This window comes from Trichoderma citrinoviride, assembly GCF_003025115.1.
Source record: "Trichoderma citrinoviride strain TUCIM 6016 unplaced genomic scaffold BBK36scaffold_14, whole genome shotgun sequence".
Taxonomy (NCBI): domain Eukaryota; kingdom Fungi; phylum Ascomycota; class Sordariomycetes; order Hypocreales; family Hypocreaceae; genus Trichoderma; species Trichoderma citrinoviride.
This window is the reverse complement of record NW_020194722.1, coordinates 262,800-287,799: the sequence shown is the minus strand read 5'-3', so window position 1 is coordinate 287,799 and position 25,000 is coordinate 262,800. Positions and strand designations below refer to the sequence as shown.

The 25,000-nt window shown below is 51.2% G+C and overlaps 7 protein-coding genes across 7 annotated transcripts; 4 read left to right on the top strand and 3 right to left on the bottom strand.

Annotated features, from left to right (window-relative positions):
* BBK36DRAFT_7685 (polyketide synthase) lies at window positions 1-7,608 on the bottom strand (the record flags this gene model as incomplete). Its single annotated transcript, XM_024898548.1, has 6 exons — window positions 1-6,011; window positions 6,071-6,194; window positions 6,250-6,460; window positions 6,511-6,819; window positions 6,896-7,367; window positions 7,431-7,608. 6 exons carry the CDS (start codon window positions 7,606-7,608, stop codon window positions 1-3), a joined length of 7,305 nt encoding a protein of 2,434 aa, XP_024746398.1.
* A 1,613-nt stretch (window positions 7,609-9,221) lies between these two features.
* BBK36DRAFT_1182761 (NAD(P)-binding protein) lies at window positions 9,222-11,413 on the top strand (the record flags this gene model as incomplete). The annotated part of the gene is made up of 6 exons (XM_024896326.1): window positions 9,222-9,262; window positions 9,328-9,575; window positions 9,647-9,926; window positions 10,005-10,184; window positions 10,833-11,026; window positions 11,078-11,413. The coding sequence occupies exons 1-6, from the start codon at window positions 9,226-9,228 to the stop codon at window positions 11,411-11,413; spliced, it is 1,275 nt and encodes a 424-aa protein (XP_024746397.1). The 5' UTR covers window positions 9,222-9,225.
* Window positions 11,414-12,285: 872 nt separating this feature from the next.
* On the top strand, window positions 12,286-16,062 carry BBK36DRAFT_1171880 (cytochrome P450; the record flags this gene model as incomplete). Its single annotated transcript, XM_024895638.1, has 7 exons — window positions 12,286-12,310; window positions 14,149-14,474; window positions 14,531-14,773; window positions 14,829-14,864; window positions 14,921-15,079; window positions 15,136-15,509; window positions 15,570-16,062. The coding sequence occupies 7 exons, from the start codon at window positions 12,286-12,288 to the stop codon at window positions 16,060-16,062; spliced, it is 1,656 nt and encodes a 551-aa protein (XP_024746396.1).
* Window positions 16,063-16,440: 378 nt separating this feature from the next.
* On the bottom strand, window positions 16,441-18,311 carry BBK36DRAFT_1182748 (FAD-binding domain-containing protein; the record flags this gene model as incomplete). Its single annotated transcript, XM_024896325.1, has 6 exons — window positions 16,441-16,707; window positions 16,789-17,162; window positions 17,237-17,557; window positions 17,638-17,705; window positions 17,763-17,979; window positions 18,045-18,311. 6 exons carry the CDS (start codon window positions 18,309-18,311, stop codon window positions 16,446-16,448), a joined length of 1,509 nt encoding a protein of 502 aa, XP_024746395.1. The 3' UTR covers window positions 16,441-16,445.
* A 1,353-nt stretch (window positions 18,312-19,664) lies between these two features.
* On the top strand, window positions 19,665-20,765 carry BBK36DRAFT_1171878 (NAD(P)-binding protein; the record flags this gene model as incomplete). Its single annotated transcript, XM_024895637.1, has 3 exons — window positions 19,665-19,667; window positions 19,704-20,581; window positions 20,639-20,765. The coding sequence occupies 3 exons, from the start codon at window positions 19,665-19,667 to the stop codon at window positions 20,763-20,765; spliced, it is 1,008 nt and encodes a 335-aa protein (XP_024746394.1).
* Window positions 20,766-20,891: 126 nt separating this feature from the next.
* BBK36DRAFT_1182743 (hypothetical protein) lies at window positions 20,892-21,785 on the bottom strand (the record flags this gene model as incomplete). Its single annotated transcript, XM_024896324.1, has 4 exons — window positions 20,892-20,961; window positions 21,026-21,307; window positions 21,413-21,538; window positions 21,592-21,785. The coding sequence occupies 4 exons, from the start codon at window positions 21,783-21,785 to the stop codon at window positions 20,892-20,894; spliced, it is 672 nt and encodes a 223-aa protein (XP_024746393.1).
* Window positions 21,786-22,835: 1,050 nt separating this feature from the next.
* Window positions 22,836-24,623, top strand: BBK36DRAFT_1182740 (FAD-binding domain-containing protein; the record flags this gene model as incomplete). The annotated part of the gene is made up of 5 exons (XM_024896323.1): window positions 22,836-23,126; window positions 23,181-23,394; window positions 23,514-23,866; window positions 23,929-24,305; window positions 24,374-24,623. The coding sequence occupies 5 exons, from the start codon at window positions 22,836-22,838 to the stop codon at window positions 24,621-24,623; spliced, it is 1,485 nt and encodes a 494-aa protein (XP_024746392.1).
* Window positions 24,624-25,000: the final 377 nt, after the last annotated feature.

Sequence of the window (25,000 nt, the reverse complement as noted above, 5' to 3'; positions counted from 1 at the left end):
TTAGCCAGACCAGCTGGCAACAAGCTTCTCCTCAACAAACTCCGCCAGCGTACGCAGAGACTTTTGCGGACTGACAATGTCAAGAAACGGCACGTCAATCTTGAACGTATTGAAGAACCACGTCCGGAACTCTGCGGCCAGCATACTATCAACACCAAAAGAAGGCAGCGGAGCACTGTCATCGACCGCATCCAGTTGCATTAGGATCAAGTTGCTGAAGCGCCTCTTCGTCAAGCGCAGGATAGCTTCCAGCATGGTGGGCGCGCTCGCATCAGGCATGAGCATAGACAGCGCGCTTTTAGGGACGTCCTTGACCCATTCGGCGGCGGCGAGGAGCTGGCCGACATCAGCACCCTTCTCATCCTCCTTGGCATCTTTCTCTGAGAGTAGAGATGCGGCAAGGATGGAAGTGCGAGACTCATCCATGACGCCGTTGTTGACTTCGAAGCCTTGAGCCATCAGCTTGCGGACGCCATACGACTCCAGACCCGTCAGTATATGCGCAGACTCGTTCGTCATGGGAACGCCTCGAATAAACTCGCCGTCACTACCGGGGCCGGAAATGCCATAGTCAAGGACCTGTAGGAACTCGTCCTCGTTGAGCGGCTGGATTCCCTTACGGAGCAGCATGGCCTCAATGTCCGGATTCTCGTGGAGATATCCAACCTCTGATATCATACCGAGCCCGACAGAAACCGCGGGCTTGCCTTGAGAGCGACGCCACCTGGCAAAGGAATCGAGGAAGCCGTTGGCAGCGCAGTAATTGCTCTCCGTGGCGGTGCCGCAGCTGCCAGAGATGGACGACGTCAGGAGAAAGAAGTCGAGTTGCTCATCATGACCCTCAAGAGCATTGTGCAAATTCCAGGAGCCCTTCCACTTGGGCTGAATCCCAGTGTGCCATGCCTTGTTCGTCATGACAGAGAACAGCGCTTCGCTGAGGCCCATGGCAGCTTGAACAACGCCGCCAATCGGCCCATCCTTTGCACAGGCCGCAACAGCTTCGCGAACATGATCCTCGTTTGAAACATCGCCACGGACAACAGTCACGTGGGCGCCGGCATCGCGGAGGCGCTTCACCAGCTCAGCGGCACTGGGCTTATCGCATCCCGAGCGTCCAAGGAAGCAGAACTTGCGGGCGCCGCGAGACATCATCCAGCGACTGAGGCTGCGGCCGAGACCGCCGAGGCAGCCCACGAGCAGGTACGTCTTGTCCGGATCGAAGACGGATTGGTATGGCGAGGGAACGACTTGGACCAGGCTGTTGGGATTCTCCAGCGAGATGACGACTTTGCCCACTCGGTCTTTGTTGCCGAAGTATCTGTAAGCTTGGCCAATATCGGCAACGTCAAAAGTCGCGATAGGCGAGGCTTTGATGATGCCCGCGCGGTACATTTCGATGACTTGGGCAGTGTAGCCGTAAACCACATCCTGGTAGTAGCTCTCTTCAGCATAGAAGAACTCGGACAAGTCAAACGCCGTGAATGTCGCGTTCTTCAAAAAGACACGCATGTCAAGCTTGCCCGCGTCGATGAGCTCGCGCTTTCCAATCTCGACAAAGCGTCCAAAGGGAGCAATGCAGGACCAAGAAGCGTGCATGAGATCGCCAACCAGGGAGTTGACAATGACATTCACGCCTCGACCACCGGTGGCAGCGAGTATGTCGTCCATGGAAGAGGCGCTGCGCGAGTGAAAGATGTTTTCAGACGGCACGCCCATCTCATTGACGAGATAGTCGCGCTTCGACTGTGAGCCGACTGTTGCGAAAACGGTGGCGCCCATGTGCTTGGCCATGATGATGGCGGCGAGACCAAAGGCGCCGGCTCCGGAGTGAATCAAGATGGTCTCCCCAGTTCGAAGATGAGCCCGATCTTGGAGGGCAACCAGAGCGGTGCAGTACACGGTCAGGAGAGTTGGCAAGACAGCAAACTCCTCCTCCGGCAACATCTTATGTACAGCCTGCACAGGAACCCGCTCCCTCGTGCCGAAGTGGTTCGGAACAAAGCCAGCGACTCTGTCTCCCACCTTGAGATGTTCGACATCTGCTCCGACCGCTGAGACGACGCCTCCAAAGTCGAGCGCTGTCGTGGCGGAGCGAGTTTCGGCACGGCCATTGAGAGCGTAAACGTCCTTTGCATTGAGGCCCACGGCACGAAGCTCGACGTCCACGAAGCCGGCTGGAGGTGCAGTTTTTCGCTCTGAGACTTGTTGGAAGTGAATTGTATCCGTCATGCCGACTTGGCCAATTGAAAGCTTCGCCGGACCAACTTCTCCAAGGGGAACAAGCTTCATGGTGTCTGGGCTCATGCGTTGGCGGAAGAGAGCATTGAGTTCGACGTCGGGAGCAAAGCGGCTGATGTAGAGGACTCCATCTTTCTGGATGAATTCTTTGTCGTCTGTGTCATAGCGGAATGTCAAAGCCGCTGTGACGTTGTTGCAGATGAAATCTACGTAGTTGGGCTTCGAAATATCCGCGCCGACATCTAAGATGGTGTATCGCAGGGCTGGTTGTTCCAGCATCAGGGCGCGGGAGAGGCCGCTGGACAATGTGAGGTCCGGGTTGGGAGCAGAGAGCATATTTGCTCCGGTCAGCCACAAGAGGCTACCGACATTGTCTGTGACATTGCGGAAGCGGTCCATGTCCTCGCTGCTGATGGTGGCGAGGAATTCGTGCTCCATCTCCAGGAGAGACACGCAGGTGACGTGCTCGTTGAGGCTGGCAGACGCGATGCTGTCGAGGGTTAATATCCTGGCGTGCACAACGCCAGAGTTCCTCAGGTGAGCTTCCACGGCGGTCGCTAGAAGAGCTATTGATGAAGAAGATTGACTGGGCTTGATGATGATCACCTTCTTGTGTTCCAGTTCTGTCTGCTTGGGGCCGCGTACTGCAATAAGAGTCTCGTTCGAAAGTTGCATTAACATGAAACCCGCATCCTGCAGAGCAGAAACGGCATCTTTGGTCCGGCGGGTGATGATGATGCCATCGTCAGAAACCAGCGATAAGATATTGTCTGCAGCTCTGGGCCAGAGTTTCCTGGAGACGGAAACATGCGGAATCAGAACGACGTCGTACTGCCCAGAGTACTTGGTGTTCTCAACGATAATCTTGCCATCATCACCAAGCTTTCCATCATTCCATAGTCGGAAACGTGGGAACGCGGTATCTTTGCCTAGAATTGACTGGCAATCCTTGGGAGTCCAACACCGATCTTGTCCCAGCTCGAGCACGCTCATGCGAGGGACCTTGTGAGCGTAGAGGTCGAGTAGAGCAGCAAAGACTATGAGGGCGCCATTGTCGTTTAGATCCTCTGACTGATAAGCCGCAAAAGAGGCGATATACTCTTGAATGGCGGCCCCAGACTCTGGCTGAAGACGTAGCACGTCGGGTTTCCATTGGACACGAAGACAGGGCTGGCGCTGGAGGTAGATGCTCGTCTCAGGCTCAACGGGGGCCTTTCCAGTATACGCGTTCATCCTCAGATGTGGCATGTCAATGGCTGGTGTGCCATCAGGAAGTCGAAGCGTAAAAGCGACTGCCCGAGTAGAGAACCCAGTCTTTTCCATGCGGGAGTGAATTCTGACCTCTTCACTACCGAGGCTAGCAGCGCCGCCCTTGGGGATCTGAATCGAGCAGCTGGTAATAAAGACCGGCACGTAAGCCCGTAGAGTGTTGATGTTTCCAGCAGTACCACCCATTATGGCAGCCTGGAAGCAAGCATCAATTGTAATCGGATGCGTGGCGTAGAACATGCCAGTGGCAGCTGCAGACGGCGGATCAAGCAATGTCGTGGCAATGGAATCCGTCGATACTCGGTTACCGTCAGTATGTAGACTGGTGAGTGACTGGAATGAAGGTCCAAAGTTGAGGCCCTCTTCCTTTGCTTTCTTGTACCAGCGACTCATGCCCCAGACTTCATGCCCGTTGTCAGGAATAAGAACCGATCCGTCTTCAGGCTTCAGTTTCGGCTCAGCAAGTCGAATGCTGCCCATGCAGTGCAGCGTCGTAATGCCGGATACCCAAGAAGAGATGGAAAACTCATGCCAATCACCAGAAGTGTTTGCGGTCGAGATCTTACGTCGAGACATAACCGTGTGAAGCTCAGTGTTATCCGCCTCGGCGTCGCTCTCCTCAGGCACGACGAAAGCTGCGCTGATATTGACATTCTCGAACTCAAAGGAAAATGGTTCACCAGCAATCAGCTTACCCTTGATGTCTTGGACTTGGGAGAGAGCTTCAATTGCCATGGCCATGTAAGCCGCCCCAGGAAGAACAACTTGTGTCTCGCCGAGCTTGTGATCGCGCAGCCACGGCATCTCGGACATGCGCGGGATGTTGCGCCAACACCACTCAATGCCATTACCAGCCGTAGCTCGCGTTCCAAGAAGCTCGTGGCGGATGTGTTTTCTGAGACGGTGCTCAATGCTGGCTCGAGGCTCGTGCCATGGTAGGGGCTTGGAGTAATCCCAGGGATACGACGCGAGGGGCGGAGTGGGAAGTGCGCGATACCGCGAGACGCCATTCACAGCGTGCCAGTCCAAGTTGTGACCGTAGGAGAAGAGCGTTCCAGCAAGCTTCTTCAGGCACAAGTAGGCATTCTCCTTTCTGACGAGCGTTGGAGAGTAGGGAATAGCTTCCTTGTCGAGCTTGGCACTGGTCCGAATCTGTTGGATGGGGCCTTTGAGAGCTGAATGAGGGCCAATCTCAATCAGATGATGCTTTTGACCTGTGATCATGGCCGTCAAGCCTGCGCTGAACTGCACTGGCTGCTCAAGGTTCCTTCGGAAATAGGATGCCATGTTGGCCTTGAGCTCGATGGCCTCCAAGTCATCGGGCGAGTGACCGACAGTAGAGAACATTGCGGCATCCATATCTGCGGCGGTTTTGGTAGTAATATAGGGAGTAACAAGAGACTCATATAAGTCGCCAATCTCAGCCATCATATGCGAATGATACGCACGGCCGCCCGTCTCAAGCTTGCGAGCAAACTTGCCCTCTTTCTGCAGCTCTGCCTGAAGAGCATCGATATCCTTGAGAGCACCGCTAAGCGTAACACTTTCGGGAGCATTCACGCAAGCAACTCGTACTTCTTTCAGGCCAAGCTTGTCAATCAAGTCGTTGGCGCTCTCTGGTGTAATTCCTGCGGCCATCATGCAGCCACGAGACTGTAGTTGTCCAACAGCAAAGCCTCGGAAGTATGCTGCCACAATGGCCTCAGCTGCAGTCAAATGCCCGGCGCTATACGCAGCAGCAATCTCGCCAGAAGAGTGACCGATGACAGCCGTTGGAGTGATTCCCCAGCTACGGAGTGTATTGACCAGAGCAATCTGGACGGCGGTGCAAATCGGCTGGCTGCGAGTCACGTCGTTGATCTTGCTCTCTGAGGGTTTATCGAGAATCGTCTCCTCCAAGGTCCAGGAAGGCTTGTACTCGGCGGGCAGACTCTGCAGGACTTCGTCGAGATCTCGAATGCTTGCCAAGAAATGGAGGTCCTGCTCAATGAGTTCCTTGGCCATGTTGGCATATTGAGCACCTTGGCCTGTGAAGACAAACCCAAATGGGAGAGGCTGTGCGCCTGAACCAGCCTTGTCGCCAACATCAGCGATCTTTAACAAGGTCGGTTGAGAGCCAGGTGTTGCAGAAACAAGAATGTAGTCTCGCAGGCGCATCTTGGTCTGCCGTTTGCTCATCGCGATAGCGAGTGCCTTCGCCTCGTTGGCCTCGGTATTTTCCAACGCCTCGATGGCCTGTTTACGGCGAGCTTCCAGCGACTTGCTTGATGAAGCGGAAAAGGGCAGTACAAACACCTGATCCTTGTCGGATTGATAGGGAGAAGGCAAAGCTTTGGTGATAGGAGAGGAGACCAGCGAACCGACGAAGTAGCTGTCAATAGACTCGAGGATGACATGGCCGTTGGCACCTCCGTAGCCGAAGGAATTGACACCGGCCCGACGAAGTGCTCTGGGCCAGGCCTCATTCTCGGTCAACACCTTCATGTTACGCTCTTTGAGTCTCACTTGGAGAAAATTTTAGTAAATAGGACTCAGTGTATGGCTCGACTCAAGGGTGGCTTACACTTGGGGTTCAAGTTCTTCACACCGTATGTAGGTGGAATCACGCCGTGCTCGAAAGCAAGAGCCACTTTGATGATGGATGTCAAACCACTGGCTGCTTCACTGTGGCCCATGTTTGTTTTGACCTTGATAGTTTCCCGTCAGTATATGATGTAGGAGATTGGCAGAGAGGAAACGTACAGATCCAATTCTCAGAGGCTCACCCTCGCGACCTGCAAAACAGGCCGCGATGCCATCCACTTCTATAGGATCGCCAACCGGAGTCCCAGTTCCGTGGCATTCGACATAGTCCGTGTCAGAAAACGAAAGCCCTGCGATTTGATAGGCCTTTCTGATGACCGCTGCCTGCATCTTGGCATCTGGTAAAGTGATTCCGGGAGTCTTGCCGTTGCTTCGCCATGTTATTATCAGACTCCCTAAGCTAAGGAATAAGGGACTTACGCATTGATGGCTGTTCCACGGATGACAGCATGGATCTTGCGGTCACTCTTGATTGCGGATGACAGCCTTGTAATGTAAATGGCATTGAGAGCTTCGGCGCGTGCATAGCCATCTGCTGAGATGTCGAACGTGTGGCATGCTGAAGTGGGAGAGAGAAAGCCACCCTTTGCTGTTCCAAAGTGCTGTTCAGGAGATGTGATCAGGTTAGCTCCCGCAACAATGGCAGCATCGCAGTCGCCATTCTTGATGGCGTTCACAGCCTGGTGGAGAGCGTAGATGGTGGATGAACAGGCAGTATCCAGAGTGAAACTAGCAAAATCAGGATTCCGTCAGATCATCGTTTTACCCTCATCAAAGAGGTGAGCGCAAGGTGGAAGACTCTTACCTTGGGCCATGGAGATTAAAGACATGGCTGATGCGGTTCGACATGATCGACGTGCCGCCACCCGTAGCGGCTAACCGGTGCACATAATCTGTATCACGAGACTGCATGACCGAATAGTCCACCGTAAAGTTGCCGACAAACACCGCCGTGTTGGAGCCGGACACATCTTCCATCGACAGACCGGCGTTCTCAAAGCACTCATACACCACCTCAAGCAGCTTTCGCTGCTGGGGATCCATGTAAGACGCCTCGAGGTTGTTGATACCAAAGAAGGAGGCATCAAAGTTGCGAACATCTTCTTGGATAAAGTATCCGCCATCTACGCTCATGACACCAGCCCTGCTGCCATCTTTGTGATAGAAACCCTCAATGTTGTACCGATCCAGCGGTACAGTGCATTGGGCCGATTTCTTGTTGTAGACATAGTCCCAAAGCCCTGATGGTGAGGTGATTCCACCAGGGAGATGGCAAGCTGTAGAGGTAAGTGATGTTAGCAAAGAGCTCATATATCAACCCGAATGTGCATAGTACTGACCCATGCCAACAATGCATGTTGTATTATCTTCAACGGCAAAGTCACTAGAAGGTCCAGAGGTCTCCTGCGCCTCGTCGCTTAAGTAGGCTGTCTCGGTGACGACAACGGCATCTTTTGCACCACGAAGCACCGAGTCAGAGTCGGAAAGGGCTTCCAAAGCGGGCTCGAGGGTGAACATGTTGAGTAGAAACTGACGAAAGAGGCCTTGGGATCTCAAGATGTGTCTGGAAGAGATAAAGAGCCAAAGCGTTGCGTTGGAAGTTCTGACTCAACATCCTATGACCAAGAGAGACAATGTCATATTAATACTTTCAACTCAATAACCTTCCACGCATCTGACATTATCTTCATCTACTACACACCCTTCTCTCGTCTAGAACATCAGAGCCATGCTTGCAACAACGCCCTCAGCCCACCCTATTCGTTCTTACATCCCCTAAGGACTCTAGCTAAAGCAAGCCGTTGGACTGAGATGATGCTAAGAGAGGATTCCGAGATCCTATTGCGCCTCGTCACATTTCAGAATCAGACAAAGCCTCATTCAAGACAACGGACCAGTCAAGCAACTGTATAGGCGAGTGGCGGCTGGGGAAAAGCTGGCGTTCACGGACGTATACCAAAGCAAGCTATCATGCCTCAAGGGAGTCAAGATTCCAGAATCCCTATGGATTGCTCGCACCATCATTTCCGCATCTGGACAATGAAGACCACATTGGTTGGCCGTTATTGAGCATCAGCAACAAGGTGAGATAAGCCCGTGCAGTAAACTGGGCTGACGGACAAACTAGAGTATGTAAACCGCATAAACGAAGCTGAATAGCCGCTTGTCGGAGGTCCATTCGCAAGGCAACCCATAAGGATAAGCCACAAGCAGCAATATGTCTGGATTCATCCAACGGTGTATATTCTGGGGTTACTCAAGTTGGGGTAAACGCGGACAATCCGTGCTCATTCAAGAGACATCACCCACGAGATGTTTCGGCAATGGACCGTTGTTGTGGGGTTTCAGATCCTCGCCGTTAACGACAGATACGAAAAGATGTCGTGAGACCTATGAGATCCGTTATACGAATCCTCGTGATGGGATGAGCTGCGGCTAGACCTTCTTCGCCACTATATCTTGTGATCCGTTATGCAGCAGGGATTTCGGTGAATCCAACGTGGCTTTCTTTCTGGAGGGGCTTTTACGGAGATTTTACCTCTGACTGTTGATCTCTGTACCGACACATGCAGATGGAATAACTCCGAAGCGTCTCCATAGTTCGTTGGCTCCGGGTGTTGATCTTCTAGGCTTTCATAGCGTACTACATACGAGCTGAACGATACCAACTTCCGAACATTATGCTATGACAACATGGGGACAGTTCAGTAGTTGGAGTAAGCTCGTCAATACGGCAACTCGCAGCATTCAGTGATTGCAAGTTCATCGTAGATGGCCACTGATATGGGGGGAACCATGTTCGCAAGGAGAGAGCGTCTGTCATAGCCGACATGTTTCAAGTTGAATGCAATATGGTGCACCCAAGTGTTATGTATGTCACTTCCAGCGTGTAATTTGACTTTATTCCTTCGACCTTGAAGGCCTGCATGCGGACGGTCCTCGACGTCAATCATGTCTCTGAAGAATTATGTACGGATGGATAACTATATTAAGCGCCTGTCTGGTCAATCTCATGCCTGGACGATCCGCGACCTTGCAGCTTCACTACTCTTTTCACTTCGGCCCAACATCGAGTTAGCCAACTGATGATCCAAGGGCTATACTACATGACAGAGCACACCCTCGTCTTAAGCTATGAACATTAACGGAAATGCTTTCATCATAGGGGGTGGTAAGCACGATATTCACCCCCATGCTTATCTAGACTCTTCATTGGATCTGCTAACATGTACCAAGGAAGCGGAATAGGAAGAGCATGCGCTCTCGGCCTGGCCAAAGATGGTGCCATTGGCATCCTTATCGCGGACATGAACATCGAGGCTGCAACCCGCGCTGCCGCTGAATGCAGAGCCGCTGCAACAGCTGCCAGCTTTCGTGCCGAGTCGTGTCAAGTTGACGTCTCGCAGGAAGAATCGGTGATAAAGACAACCAGTCACATGGTCGCGACCTTTGGCAGAATCGACTACTGCATCAATTGCGCAGGCGTAAGTCCCATCTTCCCTCAGGAGGACAAGACCCCGCCGCTTTGACGTGGCGAGAGCTCATCCATGCACAGATCGGAGTTCAGTTCGCCCGGCCCATAGCGGAGGCAGACTTTGACGAGTTCAGCCGTTTTCTCCGGATTCACGTAGAGGGAACGTTCCTGCTCCTTCGGAGCGTCTCTAAGACCATGCAGTTCCAGGAGCTCAAGCCCATTGATGCTGATAGTCCGGGCCGAGGAGGAACGCGCGGCTCGATTGTGACTCTGGGCTCGGGGAATTCGTTTGCTGCAGCTCCTGACCTGGTGCAATACACGACGGCCAAGCATGCGGTGCTCGGTGTGACCAAGAATGCTGGTAGGATGAGCCCCTTTTGCGGCGATGGCCTCATTCAGGCATCCTGACAATGTTACGTACTGACATTGATCTCTCCAGCTCTAGATAACGCAAGCCACGGCATCAGAGTCAATTGCGTCTGTCCCACGTGGGTGGAGACTCCCATGGTCCAGAATGCCCGGGACGGGGGTGTGGACATAGACAGCTGGGTCAAGGGAATGGTCCCTCTGGGTCGTATCGCTACTGCGGAGGAGGTGGCAGATGCGGTGATCTTCCTCTGTAGCCCGAGATCAAGCTATGTAACGGGGTGCGGATTCATCATCGACGGGGGGACTATGCTTACATGTCATGCTTAAGGGGCGGTCAAGCATGCAATGGAGGGTTTGCAGCAGATCCGGTTGGTTGAGAATCCTGGTGTGAGCGACCGGCCGGGACATCTCAGCCTCAGCCTCGTTCTTTAGTTTCATGCATGTCGAAGAAGCTAGACCGCAAAAATGAACTCCTGTGAGCGCCCAAGTATAATAGAGGGACTTTCACTGTAGGCTTGCATAAATGGCGGGCCGAGCCCTTTTTGTTGGATACCGAGGGGGTTGAACGACAATGAGGTGACACTACGGGCATTGAGAAACAAGCTGTGATCTATACCCAAATATGGGCACACTTCGACTGTCGAAAGGATCGTAGGAGTCAAACTCTTTGCCAAAATGCTGTTGGAAAGTAATGGGGTTACTTAACGGCTTGGTTTGATTCCGGTATCCTGTTAAATAGAGCTATATGTAGCATAACAGCTCATTTCCTTCTCTACTGAATCAAGACCTTGAGACGGAGCACCTCAAAACGCAACCATGGCCGATAAGCAACAAGAACAGCAAGAATCTGAGCTCCTACTCACAAGTGCCGGTTATGTGAGCACTTTCCCAGCCCCAGGCCTTCGCCGCACTGTCCGACACATCACCGGCCACAACGCCGAGGGCAAAGGCGTCTTCATTCAGACCGATTGCGGCGACCATCACCGTGTCATTGGTAATGAGCAGGCCCTTGCCAACATCATCTACTCGACTAAGGACACGCCTGTTGAGATGAACGGCGATGTAGACCTCAAATTTGCCAAGGAGAACGAAGTAAGAACTGCCATGATGATGTTCAATTTCGCGGTTACTAACGGCCCACAGCCTCCTCTTCACATTCACAACGGCTCTGTATGCCGCATGATTGACTTTGCTCCTGACGTGATTTCCCCTATGCACCGAGCTGTCTCGCTTGACTATGGCATTGTCATTGAAGGCGAGTTCAAGTTGATTCTGGACTCTGGCGAGTCCCGGATTATGCGGCAGGGAGACGTCAGCGTTCAGCGTGCGAGTGCTCATCAATGGCACAACATCACCGGCGGGGGGACCTTGCCGGGCCGAATGATGTGGGTTCTGCTCGACTGCAAGCCTATTATTATCAATGGCCAAGAGCTCAAGGAGGAACTGAATGAGCTTCAGCCGTACTATGAGGGTCGATAAACGAGGTGAACTTGCATAGATGTACTGCTTCGTATCCAATAGACGCGGCACACGGTTTTTGAGATCAATTCATTATATATATGACTTATGGTGTACAATCTCCCAATATTTGTGAAAAGTCTTTCCAAGCATATCCAAAAGTGGGTTGTCATGTATAGTAGTTGGGTCATACCTACATAAGGTAATAGTTTTGTTTGACATAATGCACATATTGCTTGATAGCTAGTCCAAGTATGTATGGGTACCACCTATTCCCCTGGATCTATCCCTTTTACATAGTCCAAGTGCCTTTTCTTCGTATCTCCCTCAAAGACTTCGCTGCATAGACTATCTCACACAAGCCGGAGTGCTTCATATAAAATTTGAAAGCATTATCTAAGAATTTTTCTATTCGACTAGCCTATGCTATCAACGACGCAGATATCCTTTATGCATTCTTTCTCTTAGCAAGGTGCGCTTCCTTGACCTTGTTCAAGTTGAACTCGCGATAGAAGAGGAAGTCCTACGGCATACAAATACCGATTAGTTCATCGCAATTCACCTTTTGAAGTCCCGAATTCTCAGAGGACCTTGTACTTACCCATATTGTACGCCATGCGAACATGTCCAAGAATCGGATGACGCCAGTAGCACTGCCAGTCCAGAGCCAAGGGACGGGAGACGATTTCAAGCTCTGAGATACCACGTTTGAGGCATACTCGAATCTACTTGTCGTCTCTAGAATTTCTTTCTCAGTTTTTGCAATCAGATCAGCTGTATTGCAAGCGCTTACTGGGCATCCTTTGGACGTGATCTCGAAATTCATCTGCTAGAGGTGCATAGTATGACCCTGATCACTTCTTAGTCTCCATGGACATACTGTGATAGGGACGATGGCATACCTTCAGGTAGTGCTCGGTGAACATCGTTCTTGAGAATGTTGGTGCCGACTTCCCCAGAGATAACCTGCCGCTCTCGTCAGCGTTTGTTCAGACTTCATGCAGTCTGCGGTGGTGGTCTTACGGTAAGCACCTTGACACTAAGATACGTTAAAGTGCAGATTAGCAAACTGTTCCTGGCGCATTATTCTTTTCCATGAGCCTCACTTGAATGGTGACATCTCAAGTCGTAGAGTATTGGAATAGTGGTGGAGAGCAGCTTTAGATGCGTTATATGACGCTTCAAATCATTAGCATCTCGACCGCACAGAAATGTTCGCAGAGAATGCCCATACCTCCGTACATGTATGGTACAACACCGCCGATGGACCCAATGTTGACAATGGTCCCAGTGGCCTGGATGAGCATCCCGTGAAAGTGATGAACCATCCGCATGGGGCCAAAGACATTGACTTCAAACATTCGTCGTACCGCATCAACGTCAGTGTCAATGGCAGTCATTGTGTAGCCTGTGATATCCCAGGAGGTAGTCAATAATAGTGTTGCTCCAGTCCATTTTAGATTGGGCCTTCATACATATGCCACTATTCTCATGTCAGAAGCGATAGGGTCAAAACATGTGAAGCACACTTACGCATTGTTTACCAGAAAGTCCAGATAGCCATTAGTAAGTGAAGATATCCTTTCCTTGAGGCTGATCACGGACTCTTCATCAGTCACGTCCAGAGGAAACCAGGTGATGCCCTCCGCCGCAAGATGGTCGCTGTTCTCATCGGGGAGCACAGTTGCAATAGGAAAGATGCCACGCCGGGCGTATTCTCCAACAAGAGCTTCGCCAATGCCGCCTTTCCCGCACCTGTTGAGACCTCAATTAGCAGTCTCCCGTGGGCGCGGTTGTTATGGAGTGTTTACCCTGTAACCAGAGCGAATTTGTTGACGCGACTCATGGCTGACACTGGACACTTGACACCGAACGCTTGGCAGAGCCCGAGAACTATTGTGAGAAGTGGGATTCCGTCGTCGCTAATCGACCGAACGATGATCGACTTAGAATTGAGCGAAAGGGTAGCCACGCACCCGAATTTCAAGGTTCGCGAAACAGTTACAACAAAAGCCCAGGTAACGCACGCTTTTCAGATGTTGCATCATTGCACGGTCAAGATGAACGCTTTCTTACTCTCTTTGTCTACTAGCCATCGTGAGTGCCGCCTGTTATCCCCATTCGATCAGGGTAGCTCCGAGGAGAGGCAACGTATCCGCGGCCTCGCCTTACTCGACCTCGCACAACGTTGAAGATACGATAGATGTGCCACCGGGCCGGCAACTTTACAGCCAGCTCCGCATCCCCATTGTGCTTATGCTACGGGAGATGTCTGCATTGTGTAATAAGACAAGGCATTCTCTGCCATAACAGAAATGAGGAAGGCTACGCGTAGGGTAACACAACATGATGCCATCTGTCCTACGGGATTCCGGAGTACGTATTTTGACGGTGAACTCATGCAAAGCGTGGCTAAAGATAGGCAGTGTTTAATATAATTTGTGATGATGGCATACATGAGAGAGTTACACATGCCTTCAGCCGGTCAAGCCAAGGATCAATAGGATCCCAATCCTCCCTCATTTGAAGACAATCTCCACATACGCAAACCGGACAGCCGCGGCATCGGTGTTGTGGCATGGTCTCGTGGTAGAAGAGTTGCTATGCGGGCTTGAGCTCCCTTTTCGTGTGCCGTCTCTGTGCTGAACTTCCACACTATACGCATACTGAATGGCCATACTCCTCCAGTGAAAGATTCATTTCCTGTGCAATGAGCACAATGACTGGAAATCTGCCCAACGTCTGGGTAGCTTTAGGCTTGGGTGCCGTATCGATTTTGCTGTGGCAGCTCAGCAGAATCGGGCGACGGCCGAGCAACTATCCTCCTGGGCCGCCAACTTTGCCTTTGATCGGAAACCTTCACCAAATGCCCACAAAGAATGCCCACCTGCAGTTTCAGAAATGGGCGCAGGAATATGGACCCGTGTACTCGCTCATGCTGGGAACCAAAGTAGCGATTGTCCTATCATCAGATGTGGCCGTCAAGGATCTCTTAGACAAGCGTAGTTCAATCTACTCGGGGAGGCCAGAGCTCTACATGGGTCAGGAAATCATGAGTGGCGGGTATCGACCACTCTTCATGGTATAAGACCCTGCCTGTGTTCTTTTATGTTCACCAAAAGACTAAAGCGAAGTTAGGGAAATAATTCTGTGTGGAAAATGACCCGAAAGCTTGCGCATGGCGTTCTCAGTGTTAAGGTCTCTCGGACTTATGTGCCGTATCAGGATCTCGAGGTGAAAGCCATGTTGATGGGCTTACTTGAGACGCCAGGAGAGTTTTTAAACCATATCCGTCGATATACAACCTCTTTGACCACGCAGATGGCTTTCGGTTACCGGACTCCAGAAAGCGACGACAAGAATTTACTGGAGATGTTCGAAGTTTGTAATATCTGCTATCAATTCGATGAAGATATCCACTCACAGCTGCTTATAGAACTTCGAAGAGCTGTCAAAGCTGACCGGAAGTCAGGTAAGCTGATTGCAATCTGGTGAGACGCGCCCGACTGACCGAATTCGCCGCTGCAGTCTGCCGCCATCCTCGATTTATATCCCATCGCAAGACTGTTACCCGACTTTCTCCTCCCCGTCAGGCGGTTGGGGAAGGGATACTACAAAAGAGAGAAGGAACTGTTTATGAAACACTTTATAAATGCTCGGAACCAGTTGAAGAGCGGGACGGCAAAGGCATGATACACCGTCTTTATAAGTGAAGACGTCGAGCAAGCTAACAGAACAGATAGCCATGCTGCGCCATTGATCTTCTTCGCGCGCAAAAGGAGTATGGGTTTTCCGATGAGCTTGGCTGTTACTTGAGCGGCTCTCTCTTGCAAGCTGGCTCCGAAACGACGGCCATCATATTGATCGGCTTCTTCCAGGCGATGCTCGTCTTTCCCGAGGTTGCGAAAGAAGCTCAAGCGGAGATTGATCGTATCTGCGGAGACCGCATGCCTGATCTCAACGACTTTCTAGATTTGCCTTATATCCGCGCCTGTATGAAGGAAAGCTTGCGCTGGATGCCTGCTACTGCTCTGGGAGTCCCCCATGCTGTAATCCAAGACGATTCATATATGGGCTATCACATCCCCAAAGATGCTGGGATTATAATGAATGTTTGGTAAGTCTCGAATGTTTTACATCTCTCGACCAGGTTTTTGCTCTACTGATGAGAATACAGGGCGATTCATAATGATCCGAAGCGACACCCTGATCCACGAAGATATAATCCTGCTCGCTGGGCGGGCGACAACCAAAACTCTGCACAAGCAGCCGTCAACCCTGATCCATCCAAGCGCGACCACTTTGTCTTCGGCGCCGGCCGAAGACTGTGTCAAGGAATGCACATTGCCGACCGGTCGCTCTTCTTGGCCATCGCTTGTACGCTCTGGGCGTTTGACCTGAAGCGACAGGTGGACAAGCAAACGGGACACGAGATCATTCCCGACGTGGACAACATCAAAGACGGCATTTTTATATCTCCTATGCCTTTCGTGGCTGATATTGTTCCCAGGAGCGAGAGTAGGGCTGCAGCAGTCAAAGAAGAATGGGGCAAAGTGGCCGGATTGCTGGATGAGCATATGCAGTGGAAGACTGTCCCGGAAGGTCTCAAGTGGAAAGACTATGAGCCTCTGGATGATGAGAATGAGGACCTACTACAGTCCCTTTCTTGAACTTGTTCTTGTAAGGGTTGACTGTAGACGCGGAGATGGGAATGGGGCTTTCTTTGTTTGGTAAAAGCGAAATATTACACCTGACCTATCAGCATCGCCGATATACGTTTACACATCGTCCAACGGCTTCAGCAACATTTGCAAAACATCTCACGACATGTAGTTGGCATTGTTTGGCCATACATGAACTCCTTGCATGATGTGTGAACAATTATCTCAACGACTACACAAAACGGCCTAAAATGTCTGACTGATCTATATCATCTACCTTGGTCCGGACTGCAGGACCTCTAAATCCACCATCTTGTAAACCGCTGAAACTCATGCAAGCTCCAACCGGACATTCTCAATAATCTGTAAAGGACACAAATACTCCCGAAATCTCAGGGATACTGTGTTGGAAGAGGATGGTTGTAAGCAAAGAGATTCGACGGGTCATACTTCTTCTTCAGCTTCGCCAGACGAGGTAGCTTTCGCTTGCCGTAAATGTTCTCGATGGACTCATCTCCGCGCGCGTAGTTCACAAAAATAGTCTGTTCAGAGTATCCAGACGTGGCAGCGAAGTCATTGCGCAGCTCTTCCCCAAGTCTGTTCGAAGCTTTTGCTGTGACTTCATCTCCAGCCGCCCAAGCAAAGTTCGTTTGGCTGTGAGCGTCAGCTCCGACCCAGCAAGGCAAGAGGTAAGATAGAGAGAGGGGAAAGGGGAGAGGACTATGAGATACTTACATGAAGCCCTTGAAATCTCTCCACGGGAACGCTGTCGAATCATCCGGTACAGCAGCGACTGCCTGGTTGGGAAAGATCTCATAGACCAGAGTCGTATCTCGCCCGCCAGGGTAGTCATGGAAGTACTGCTCAATCTTCTTGAAGCCTCGCTGGTAGCCATCGGCCGAGTAAATCTTCTGGTTCAGACTGAAGAGAGACCGCGGCTGATTTGGCTGGCAGACAAACTTGTCAAAGCCGCCACCCGACCGGTCGATGATTTGGTTCCATTTGACCACTCTCGTAACTGATGTCGCATTGAGGTTGAATACCGGGGCCAGTTCCTTGCGAGCCTCTTCCTCGGGTCCATAATAAACCCAGTTGCCACCAACCTGAACCTGAGTATTGTCAATATTCTTCAACTCTAATTCTTTGACTTGCACCCTCGTGACGGGTAAAAGACGAGACTTACCGAGTTGGTCGTTCTGTTCCAGCTGCCAATCACAATCTGAGCCACATTGGCAGAGGCATTGCTGTAATGGGTCTCTACCATATCAAAGTACTCCCGACTCCTCGACGCAGGGAGAAAGAAGTCGGCAAGGAAAACATCGCCATTGTTGACCAATGGATGGACCTTGTACGTAGCCGACGTAATGACACCAAAGTTGGCTCCGGCACCGAGGACTCCCCACCACAGATCATGGTGAGAAGTTGCCGAGACGGTTTTCACCTTGCCGTCGGCTCCCACCATGCGGACAGACTGAAGAGCGTCCATCAAGAGGCCGTATTTCCCCTATAGTGGTTGCAGGACGCATGAATACGAGAGCATAGCCTTGGTTGCAGTTGTACAGCGTAATGAGGAGAGGGTCATACCATTAATCTTCCAATGCCACCGCCGATGGTAACGCCAATCATGGAGGGACATGAGCAGCTGCCGGTTTCTATGCGATTGTCAGTCGCGAAGGTCCAGATCATGCGTCGGAACAACTGGTGCGTACGAATATAGAATCCGGCGTTGAACAGAGGGTCGAAGATTTCAGCAAAGGTAACACCAGGTCCCACGGTGAGCGTCTGGGCCTTTTTGTCAATCTTCAGAGACTTCCATTGGCTCAGGTCCAGTGATAAGCCGTGCTGAAACTTTGAAAGGCTGGCAGAATAGCCATGGCCAGCTCCACGAGCCAAGAATGGGAATCTCCTGGACTTGGCAAGATTGATCTAGATGTTGTCAGAAGGATTGCTATTGTTGAGAGGACTGTAAGTGAGCTGTTTGCTCTACTCACTACTTTGCTGATATCTTCTTCTGTGCCGGGCCGTATAGCAGCCACGTAGGTGGGCGGGTCGGCGATTGTCCAGCGCTCCGTAGAAGCCTCAAAAGCAGGCGAATCAGGGAATGAAACGGTTGTGTTGGAGGACCATTTACGAATTGGGTCAATTAGCAGAGGCTTCAAATCGACCGTGGGCAAATCGCTGTAGCCCTGGGGAAGCGCAGCAGCTTTGCCCAGGATGCCGATGAAAGCAATGATTGACAAAATCCACGATCTTGCCATCGCGCGGTAGGAAACAAGTTGATGAGCGAAAGACGAATGGAACGACAAAGAAGGAGTCTGGTGTTCTCTCTGTCCGCTTGTCACGGCTTGGATTATACGCGGCGACTATTTATTCATGCTGTATACCAGCCGACTTGCCAAAAGTATCAGGGCTGCCATGGATTGCCACGGCCATTGCGCTGAGCGATTCCCTTGATCCCTCTCCTGGAATAGATAGTGTGGGAACAGCTCAAAACATCTGGAAGTTTTGGTGGCCCGAACGCTTGAACCTATTCCAGGAGTATTGGGTTTTCAGCTCATTTTCCTAAACGAGGCCGACGTGATGGAATGCGCCTTGTAGGCTCCTCCAGCTAGATCCTGCATCCTCATATTAACATGTGAAGCTCGATAGCATACGCAGGAGGCATGTGACCACTGTGGCTTATGCGGACATACTACCTCGCTCTACACAACCTCAGCCCGGCCTAGTAGTACTAGAAGTAATCGGATAGCCTGACGGAAGGCTTCATCGAATACGTGCCTGATCGGCAGGGGAGCTGGATCAAGGCCTTTAGGCTTTGGGATCCGAATAGGTGGTGGGGGCGTGTATTCGCACCAGCCGGAGAGATCTCATATGGCGTACGCGTAGTAAAGCCCGAAGTCCGAACCTCAGGATGCAGTAGGTGCTGGCACGCGTTGACTCGACGGATATAGGTTCTGAGGAGGCTTGCACGGCAGGGTCATCCAAAGCCTTTGTCCGGTTCCGTTCGTAGGTATGTCTAAATGAACATCCCCGAAGAAAGTGAAGCCTAGTACTGATGCTTATATGCTCTATACATGATGTAGCGGATATGACATGACGGTAGACTACAGAGTAATGGATGGTAAATCTTGTTACATGATGGATTTATCGAGCACGGTAATAATATATCCTGATGAAAGGCTACCTTAGGAATCGTCGTTGATTCAGTGTTACTTGTGTCCAAATCCTGACCATCACCGGTTCCGGCTTCCGCCCACTCATGGAACCGCTGTACCTCTTTGTCCGGATATACATCACGAATCACCGCCGCCGCAGTCATCGGCGCTTCTCAATTGGTAGCTGCCCTCCTCTTCGTTGGTAATATTCACATTACATCACCTGTGTCACCTGTGCAACCGCATTGTTCAACTCGGACCTGCTCGGACACGTAATTCCCCCGCTCTGGAAGCCATAGCCAAGCTTCAACGCCGTTGGCCCGCAAGCACAATTCCTCCCTCCGCCCATATCCAGGTGTTAGTTGGGTAGCTCAAGCAAACCAAGGCCTCCCACCATCTGCCCAAAATCTTCCCAGTTCTCGTATCCCGAAAAGGGCATTTTCTCAAGTCGCTGCGATGGCATCTCCTCAGTTTTCTATTACGCCCGAGAAAGAGGCGAGCAAGTCGCAGTGGCTGTATCGACAGCTGCTTGGAAAGACGCCGCCCCTAGCCCCAGATGTGAATCTCTCCGGCAAGGTCGCTATTGTCACTGGCTCCAACAGTGGCCTTGGCTTGGAAACAGCTCGCCAGCTCTTACGCCTAGGGCTCTCAAAGCTCATACTCGCTGTGCGCTCCGAGTCAAAGGGCGATGCTGCTCGAAAAGAGCTGCAGGCTGACACTGGAGCCGCGCCTGAGGAGATCGAAGTCTGGAACCTGGACCTCTCGTCATACGAATCTATCACAAATATTGCGCATAGAGCAAAAGCCCTGGACCGTTTAGACATCGCCATCTTGAACGCCGGATTATTCCAGGCCAAAGAAACGTTCAACCCAGTTACTGGCTACGAGCAATGCGTACAGATCAACTACCTCTCTAGCATGCTTCTGATGACCCTCCTGTTAGGCGCTCTCAAGTCAAAGCCAGGAGCTTCTCCAGGCCGCTTGGTCCTCGTATCATCCGACACGGCGGGCTGGGTCAGCTTCAAAGAGCAAGAATCGCGGCCTATTCTGCCCATCTTCAAGAAAAAGACCGAGAAATGGGATATGCAAGAGCGATATGGAGTAAGCAAGCTCCTTGGTCAGTTTTATCTGACGGAACTGGCCAAGAGACTGCCAGCATCTGTTGTCACGATCGATGCCGTCAATCCAGGCTTCTGCTATGGAACGGCGCTCACTAGAGACGGAGATGGCACTCTTACAGGCACCCTCGTGAACGGCTTCAGGCGTGTGATTGGAAAGCCGAGTTCTGTCGGAGCTCTGTCCATCGTGCATGCTGCTGTTAGCTTTGGAGAGGAAGCGCATGGGCAGTACACCGAAGATGGAGAGATACGGCCGTGAGTATCTACCTATCAAGTATCTGAAGATGACATTGCTGGCTAACAAGACATTAGGATGGCACCGATCATCTACAGACCGGAAGCAAAGGAGATAGCCAAGCAGCTATGGGATGAGACAATGACTGAGTTATCATTTGCTCACCTGGAGGATGTCATAGAAGAGGTCGTGAGGTCAGATTGATATGGTGGATGATTACGATAACGGAATGCAGAAGGATTTCCTCGCACACAGGTTCAAAAGGGTATTGGGTGCTATTCAGTTACCGTACAAATTGCTTAGGTCGCAGCCAGTTTATGCCCATGGTCGTCATGACCTTTTGCGAATTGCCTCCTTATCCGTTGATCCCTTGTAATATTCGGGATAAGAGGGCTTATACCTACCACACACCCAATGTTAATGTACGACAAGCAAAAGCAATAACGCGGTATTGGCACACGTACCCTAACAAGTAGCCCCCAACCCAGTAGGCTAGGATATACTGGATCGACCCAAGAAGCCACAGAGGCATCCAGAATGGTGGTGTGGCGAGAGTTGCGCAATCATAGCATATCAGCATGAGCTGGAACACCGATGGGGCCAGTTTCGCAATTTGGCAGTCCCTCTGGTACCCGATGAGGTTGCGGATGAATCTTTCGTCAAAGCTGTTGTCCAAGCCTTGAGGCTCGGCCCACACCTTGAAGACTAGGTCCTCCTGGTTGGAAGGATGGGACCAGAACTTGTGCCTAGGAGTCATTATCAGATATTATTGCGACTGATCCTCACGGAAAGAGAGAGCTGAAGGTCACCGAAGGCTCGAAGGAATAAGGGGGAAGAAGAGAAACACTCGCCTCGTTCCAGCTGGCACTTCAATTACGCCGTCATCCTTTGTAGCCCTGATCTCCTTTCCATCCTTATGGATCCCAATGATGCCTTTCTCAACCTTGAAATACTCGGATTGCTTCCAATGTATGTGCCTATTCACGACTCACATGTAAGCTAGGAAGGAGAAACGACGAGGGTGCCTTACAGTGGCGGGCCAGACAGCCCGTTCTTCACCAAGGGATTATCGATGAAGTGGGTTTCTCTCACCACCCATCGGCCATCCTCCTCCTTTAGGAACTTGAATAGCGCGGCGTCGTTGTTGGAGTAGATGTGCGAGCTGGAGGCGATGACCGAGCGCTGCGGTCGAGGCGAAAGCCACAGCTGCCAAGCATAGACCATTGTCTCTTAGGCAGAAGGGTACAGATGGGGATCTGTGAGGAATTGGTATGATACTGGAATGGGGGAAAGGCAAGGATGGGAGTGTTAGCTGGAAGGACTTTTTGTATAATGCTGTAGACAGAATACAGTTTGCATATGCGATGAGTACGAGTATAGAGCAATAAGGCAGATGCTACCTGCTTCCTACTACAGCATCACCAAGGGAGGTCCGGAGAAGATTATGCTCACTGAACCATGTTAAGGGGTCGTGCAATAAGCAGCCACCTTCTTGGGGGCGCACAAACCAGGCGTGGGGTCGTCGAGGACTAAGCTGATATGACCAGCCGCCACATTACTTGCATTGATCCTTGAGGAATTCGTAACAGGATTGTCCTACACGTCAGGCAATCTTCTAGAACTCTTGGAGTAGAGCCTTATTTGAAGACGTAGGGTGAAGGGTCATGGCATTACCCAATTGAGTGAATCAGGAGTCGAGTGTTGGTAGAGCTAGTTTGTAGACAGCCACGCCGTTCTATTCCAGGCTTCCAATCCGCCCCAGCTCCCCCTTATCACGCAGAAATGGCATTCGACTATTGTTTCCTATTGTGCATCCCATGCCTGGCAGCTGACACTCTAGATTTGGAGCATTCGTGCCGAAATGCCGGTAGCAGCACTCATATGCGTGCCATACGGACGTCGTACAGCAACATGCCATCTGTATGCTGGCTCGATATAGCGTCATTCATTCGTATTCAGCCCCGGGTGCGTCCAGGCCGTCTGTATCGTCAGCCCTCCTTAACAAGGACGCTTCAGCCCCCCCAATGGATCTCATCCTGGTGCTCTATGCCCGAGATGACCGAAACTCCAGGATCAATAATGGATTCACGGGTCGAGAGTCATGATGACCCCAAGGCAAGGCCTGTCAAGGATGAAGGCTTCGTTGTTTGACTCAATAGTCGCCTGTGTGCTTCAAAGCCGGATGGTATTTGACTGATGCGCCTGCTCGCTCCATCTCTACTCTCATCCCGCGCCTCAGCAGTCTATAAGCCATTCTTTGGTAACATTGAAGTCATGCATTTGAGATTTTGTAGCCTGTTGGCTTCTGGCCTGACACTCTTCACACGACTTGTGTCGAGCAGTCCTATCGTTCCTCACTATCTCCGAGCAGTGGATGTCTCCAAACCAGTCTCTCCAAAACAAGTACAGAATGACCTTGGCAGGACACTCTCCAAAGGCACCCTGATATTCGGTCCTTCAAACCCTGCCTTTGCGGAGGCTACAGAAAGATGGAGCACTCGCTCTATGCCTGATGATATCCAAGTCGTGGTTGAAGTAGCTCAAGAGTCAGACGTTGCCAAAGTTGTAGGTCAAACCTTTCACTCCTACGGATAAGCTTGTTCTTACTTTTTTTTCCAGGTCAAATATTGTTATCAGAATAGCCTTGACTTTCTCGCATATACTAGAGGTCACGGCTCTTCTAGTACAATTTCCAAGTTTAGAGGCATTGAGATTAACCTGTCAAAACTCAATGGATTCACCATCCAGCCTGACAAGAAATCTGCACTATTCCAGGGTGGCGTATACGCTGACTTGATCATCAAGAAGTTGTGGAACGATGGATATATTGTTCGTAAGTGATTTTCATCTCCATGATTGAGCGGAGGTTCCACAGCCTGAACAGTGAATGCTTACTCGTCCAAGCTACCGGAAGCAATGGCTGTGTTGGTCTTCTTGGGCCAGCTCTCGGAGGTGGTCTTGGCCGATATCAGGGCCAATACGGCCTCATTTCCGACAACTTTGTCAGCTTAAATGTTGTCCTTGCCAATGGAACAGAAACCATCGTCAGTGCCAAGTCCAACAGCGATCTATTCTGGGCCATGAAGGGCGCTGGCCACAACTTTGGCATAGTGACAAGCGCCTACATCAAGATTTATCCGAGGAAGGCCAGCACTTGGCACTACCACAATTATGTCTGGTCGCAAGACAAGCTGGAAAAGGTCTTTGGAGCGCTGAATAAGTTCCAGGGGAAGGGACAGATTCCGGCACTCATGGGCGTCAATTTTGGGCAGTTCTCTATCGAGCCCAGTATCAGCAAGACCGAGGTGAGTTTAGAGACGGACTTGACCATGCGTGAATCGCGTGAATCCAAGCTTACACGACACAGGCCGTCATCATCTGGTCGTTTGCCTACGATGGTCCCGCTGCAGATGCGGAAAAGCTGCTGACTCCCTTCAACGCGATCTCCGCCATATCAAGCACCAAGGGTGATGTGTCCTACCCGGAGCTGCTTGTTGCTCAACAGACGGATATCAACAGCGCCTCTTGCAGTTCGCAGCCGTATGTTGGAAGCACTGCATGGCTCCAGACGTACAACGTCAGCTCTCAGCGCGAGATTTACAATCTCTTCAACAAGAAAATCGCGGAGAATCCTGGCCTTGCACCTGGAGCTCGAGTCTTCTTTGAAGGCTATTCGACAAAGGCGACACAGGCAATCGATCCCAATACCTCTTCGTATCCCCACCGGGACGAATATCTGCTCGTGTAAGTGCGGCCTGGAGCATGATAGTTGCTCTTATAGCGAGATTAATAGACTGACATGGCATCTATAGGTTCTTTGCAGTCGCCGCTCCGCCACAGCTGGAAGGCTTTGCTCGAACCTGGGCGGACAAGACGGTGGGCATCTGGTATGCAAGCCAGCCCGGGCGTCGGCGCGCAACATACGTCAACTATGCTGTTGGAAACGAGCCGCTCGAGTCCATCTATGGGTACGACGGGCAATTGTCCAGGTTGAGGACTCTCAAGTCCAAGTATGACCCTCGCAACAAGTTCCGGTGGTATAACCCCATTGCCACGGACTGAAGGGCGTTGATGCTTTGCATGCATTTCTGTTGTTGTATCGTCACATGGCGACCTGTTCTCGCACCAGTATAGAAGTAGATTTTGCAAGTGTAATGTTAGTAGCTTTGTTTTCATAGCATATGTACCAGTTTTGCTTTGTTCGTTTTATTGTTCGTTTTATCATAAGGTAGGATTGGCTCAGCTTCACGCTTGGACAGTCTCGTGTCGTGTGCGTCATTCCATGTCAAGATGGTGTTCTGAGGCTGAACAAGATGCAGTCATTGCTAACTGAAGGGATGCGTTGAGTCACATCTGCTTCCTTTTGACTGCGACGAGAAGGATTTGGCGACATCAAATTCATCGTTGGAATGAGCTGGCGAAGCCAATTACCCCAATTG